Raw genomic sequence first — 370 nt, forward strand, 5'->3', positions numbered from 1 at the left:
CACTGCGAAAGATAACAAATTACATGTGGCCAAGGAATTGAACCAATATTTCACACGTAACAAAAAACCAAAAGATGGTTTGGCAGTCATAGCAGTAAGTGAAAAATTCTTCAAGTAATGTGAAAAGATAAATTTTTTTTTAATATTTTTAAAATCTGAGTTCGGAGTTCGATCCTGTGTATCTTTCATAGAACCATAATTTTTGGATATGTCTGGATGAATTAGGAATTGAATTATAAGCAGAACAATCTGTAGATTGTATTCTGTGCTATCTATCTATCTATCTATCTATCTATCTATCTATCTATCTATCTATCTATCTATCTATCTATCAATCTATCTATCTATCTATCTATCTATCTATCTATCT

The 370-nt window shown here is 29.5% G+C and overlaps 1 protein-coding gene across 1 annotated transcript in view; it reads left to right on the forward strand.

Moving 5' to 3' along the window:
• LOC118761798 (serine/threonine-protein kinase DCLK1-like) overlaps positions 1-94 on the forward strand; it is a gene marked incomplete at both ends in the record, with an annotated part of 12,706 nt that extends 12,612 nt beyond the window's left edge. The window contains one exon of the mRNA XM_036499955.1: positions 1-94. This exon is cut by the window's left edge and continues 5 nt beyond it. Within this exon, the coding sequence (XP_036355848.1) occupies positions 1-94 (94 nt within the window).
• Between the last annotated feature and the right edge of the window lie 276 nt (positions 95-370).

This window comes from Octopus sinensis, unplaced genomic scaffold (genome assembly GCF_006345805.1).
Source record: "Octopus sinensis unplaced genomic scaffold, ASM634580v1 Contig17485, whole genome shotgun sequence".
Classification (NCBI taxonomy): domain Eukaryota; kingdom Metazoa; phylum Mollusca; class Cephalopoda; order Octopoda; family Octopodidae; genus Octopus; species Octopus sinensis.